The following is a 4,635-nucleotide window of genomic DNA, read 5'->3' on the forward strand; positions in this document are numbered from 1 at the left end:
TGATGATGCCTAGAATTTATATAGCACTTTAAGGTGTACAAAGTAATCTTGTTTGATTTTTACAACATTCTTGTGAGGTGGGAGCTTCAGCACATTGACCTCATTGAGTGTGATGAGACAGATTCACGATTAATGTGTGTGTTCTCACAAAACATCATTTTCCTTTTTAATTTTTGGGCTCTGAAAGCCTGAGCTTTTGAAGGAAAATGATTACTGAAACAATAATTTTAAGGAAATAAAACTTTTACCTTTCAATAAGCTTACCAGGTTTCCTACTGAAAGTACATCATTGAAATGAGGAGTCATTGGATAATGTTCCATGGCCATGAACAGAGTATTTAAGACAATGCAGATGGTAATCGCCAGGTCAACAAATGGATCCATCACAATTAGATTGACAATGTGTTTCACTTTCAACCAGTGTGGGGAACAGTCCCAGATTAAGAAAATGTTGGAAAATTTATACCAGCAGGGTGGGCACTTCTGCCTGGATTCTTCAAGTTCTGGAGACAGAAAACAAAACAACAATAAAAATACAGTTGGGATTTCCTCTTTACTAACTGATATGTTTCTATTTGCCATGAAAAAAAAAAGAAGCTGCCTTCTTATTCTATTTCTCCACTAGGATTTGAATCAAAGATTATAGAAGTTACTATGGAATTCCATGAATTTTAGACAATTAGCATTATAAGAAAATAGTTATTTCTTATACAAGGTTCCTGTGGCTACCCATGTTCTTAATATCTCTGTAAACTTCTAGACCTGAAGTCCCCAAAGTATGACTAATGGATGCTGGGTGTGAGGTTGAGTAGGGATTTTAAAGAAACATAAACCAAGAATCTCTCAAATTTTGGTGGAGAGGAACTACCTTTTATTTCTTCAAAGTCTCAAATTTTAAGAGAGGTTGAGAAGAGGTCTTCCAGGATGGCATAATTACAGAAAAACCCTATATAATATGTACATGGAAAAAAACAGTTTTTACTGATACTTTTATACTGTATCTTATACTTTGTAAACTAGGATTGATAAAAAACTTAAATATTTAAAAATTAAATGATGGAAGAAAATGGAATAATGCAATAATTCTATTGTGGAGAGGAGATGACTTTCACTATTCAACATTCAACATTCAACAAGGAATTATTAGGAATAAGATTTATGTTCGTGACTAAAATTTTAACACAGCCCATACATAAAACCATGATAACTTAAAGAAAAAAATAAAGACAGATTAGGAAAATATCCATGGCAAATATGGCATCTAAAATTATCATTTAAATATATAAAAACTATTGAAAATATTCATAGCCAAATTCAGTCAATAATGAACAAACCATCAAAGGATATGAACAATTTGCAAAAGATGAAACAAAAATTGCTAATAATCACTTGAAAAAATGCTCAACTTCATAATAATCAATAAGAACATAGTACTTCACACTCAAGGATTCAGAAAAAAAACACCTTTAAATGGTTGTGGAAAGACAGGCACACTTTTTCATAGCTGATAGAATTGCAAACTTGTAGAACCTTTTTTTCAGAGAGTAATTTCACAGAAAGCAATAAATGTTATAAGTATATTCATATCCTTTAACTCAATTAACAAGCAAATGAACCAAGTACCAGACGTGCTAAATGTTTCAGATATGGAGAAACAAAACATTTCCTGCCCTCAGTGAATTTATATTCTCTTCAGGGGAAACAACTGATACATATGTAAATAAAGACAAAGTATGCACAGTAAATGAAAAGCTATGGGGAAGAAGGGGGGAGAGAAGCATCCATAGCTATGGCAATCAGGAAAAGTTTAAGTAGGTAGGACTTGAACAGAACTTTGAAGAGAACTGTGGATTCAAAAAGAAAAAGCTAAGGAAGGAATGCATTCCAGGAATGGTGGACAGCCTTACAGAGGCATAGAGACAAGAGATGGAATATTATGCTTAGTGATCAATATGTAAGCAAGTCCTAAAATTTAGACTCTCTATAGGGAAATAATGTGAAATGAACCAGGACTAGAATGAGATTATAAAGAACTTTAAACAGTAGTTTGCATTTTATTGTACATGCAATAGGGAACCACTAGAACTTTTTGAATTTGAAAATGATATAGTCAGACCTATCCTTTAAGAATATCACACCTGCAGCTGTCTTGATGGGAGAAATTGGAGGCAGAAAGATAAATTAGGAGGCTATCGGAATGGGAGAGGTGAGAGGTGGCAATTCCATTGTTGGAAGCACATAATGAAAGTGTTATTCAACATGATAAAAGATCAAAAGATTGAACTGTTCACAGATTTTCATAGCAGCATTATTTGTAACTGTAAGCAATCAGAAGCAACATTAATGTACAACAAATGGAAAATCATTAAGTGTGAGTTCCATCACTAATGTGAAAGAATACTATAATGTGACTAAGAAGATAAGCATATAAAAAAACATGGAAATCCAGAGAGATTTATGAAACCATAGAAAGAGAAAAAAAAATGGAACCAGATGAAGAAAGTATATACTATGATCATATTAATAGGAAAAATGAATGAGGAACAAAAACAAAGAAACCTGAAGGAGTCTTCAAGGAAGTGACTGAAAGATTGTGATATTTTTTGAGGTGAAATTAATGGAAAGGTGAATAATTTTATAGCAAGATTAAAAATTATATTGGTGTTCAATGTTAAGTTTATATTCTTGCTACTCCTTCTGATTTCACTGTTTCTCCACATTTCCCTAAATTGTGTGTGTGTTCTCATATCACTCAACTACTCAAGAACTCTCAGGGTCCTGATGAATGACTATTGAATAACATCTGAACTCCTTCAATTGGTATATAAAGGAGTTGGGGGCCAGCTTTTGTCTTCCGCCTTTTCTTAATCTCCTCTAACATCTTCCCATATATTCTATGCTCCAGTCAAACTGTATTATTTGCTTTTCTAAAATATACTTCATGCTTTTCTGAACCTTTGCTTTTGCTCACACTTTTCTCTGTCAAAAATAACTTCCTGGGGCAGCTAGGTGGTGCAGTGAGCAGAGCACCGGCCCTGGAGTCAGAAAGACCTGAGTTCAGATCCCACCTCAGACACTTAACACCCACACACCCACACACACACCCCTCACACACACGAACACAAACTAGCCATGTGACCTTGGGCAAGTTACTTAGCCCCAGTTGCCCTCCAAAAAGTGCAAAAAAAAAATTACTTCCTGTAACTCTACCTCTCTTTTCCTGATAAGAAAGCAGCTAAGGGGTTTGGTAGAGTGCTGAGCCTGGAGTCAGGAAGACTCATCTTCCTGAATTCAAATCTGGCCTCAGACACTTTATAGCTATGAGACTATGAACAACTCACCCCACCATTTGCCTCATTTCCTGTTTCCTGATCTGTAAAATAAGCTGGAGAAGGAAATGACAAGACACTCCAGAACCTTTGCCAAGAAAACCCCAAATGGGGCCAGAAACAACTGGGCATGATTGAACAACAATAACTCTTTCTGAAGAGCGAAATCTGCCCGATTTTTCTAGATACACCCTAGTTGTCAATTACCCCAAGAAATCTATCCTAAGCTTTAAAGTTGGAGATATTTTCTTTTTGCAGAATTCTCATAGTGGTTTGATGGTCCCTTATCATGTTCTATCGGACATCATAGTTATTTGTGTTCTGCTATATCTCTTCTACTATATATGCTTAAAGACCAGTGACCATGTATTGTCAGCATCTAGTACAACATAGACATTTCATGAATGTTTTCTAAATAAATGAGTGAATACACAAATGATATAAAAAGAAATCAAACTTTTTTACAGACCTTCCACAGTATTGGTTAATATACTGGCTATACTCATTGCTCTCTGCCTTTGGGTAGGATCTTCTAGAAAATCCATGGAAACATGGAAAGAACTTGACCTTCTTTTTTTAAGTTCTGTTTCAGTAGTCGTGCCCTGTAAGGAAAATGATGATATTTTAAATAACCATTTTGAGCAAAATAATAATCCAGTAACCAAATTGTGAAGCAACAGGTTTCATGGAGCACATGCACCATGCACCTTCATATGTAATCAGTTTGTGTCTCTAGATTTTTTAGTGTGTCATTAACTTGGAATGTCTAAATTGTTCTTCGGTTTTATAGTGATAGCAGGTGAGAATACTTTTTTGAGCCCATGGAATATAATATGATATGGAGTATGATAAAATTCATAAAAATACAGAAAAAGATCTAAACTAGATACAGTCATTGAAACAAAAATTTTTGATAATAAAATTTAAAAGTAATTCTAAGCAAATAGGAAAAAAAGATGTTCATAACTTAAAGGCCATGTCCAATATTTCTCACATATAATTGGTTTGGGACATCAGCTTTTGACAGGGCTCCTTCTTCCTTCCCTCCCTCCCTCTTGCTCTCCTTTACTTCTTTTCTTCCCTCTCTCCCTCTTGCTCTCTGTTCCTTTTCTTCCTTACCTTTCTTGCTCTCTACCTCCTTCCTTCCCTGCCTGCCTGCTTCCTTCCTTCTTTCCCTTCTTTTTTCTGTCCATTTCTCCCCTTTCCTTCCCTTCTGTTGTTCCTTCCTTCCTTTTTTCTTTTCTGCCTTCCTTTCTTCTTTCCTTCCTTCCTTCCTTCCTTCCTTCCTTCCTTCCTTCCTTCCTTC

General features: G+C 35.1%; 1 protein-coding gene across 1 annotated transcript in view; it reads right to left on the reverse strand.

Moving 5' to 3' along the window:
* Window positions 1–4,635, reverse strand: part of LOC138155437 (sodium channel protein type 1 subunit alpha-like) — a 225,373-nt gene that overhangs the window by 89,060 nt on the left and 131,678 nt on the right. The window contains exons 14-15 of the mRNA XM_069080688.1: window positions 3,799–3,931; window positions 265–503 (exon numbers count right to left, since the gene is read on the reverse strand). Coding sequence (XP_068936789.1) covers window positions 265–503; window positions 3,799–3,931 — 372 coding nt within the window. The remainder of the gene's footprint in view (window positions 1–264; window positions 504–3,798; window positions 3,932–4,635) is intronic.

The sequence above is a fragment of the Petaurus breviceps genome, unplaced genomic scaffold (assembly GCF_028583685.1).
Source record: "Petaurus breviceps papuanus isolate PSGF00001 unplaced genomic scaffold, PetGlider_PUasm1.0 91133, whole genome shotgun sequence".
Taxonomy (NCBI): Eukaryota; Metazoa; Chordata; class Mammalia; order Diprotodontia; family Petauridae; genus Petaurus; species Petaurus breviceps.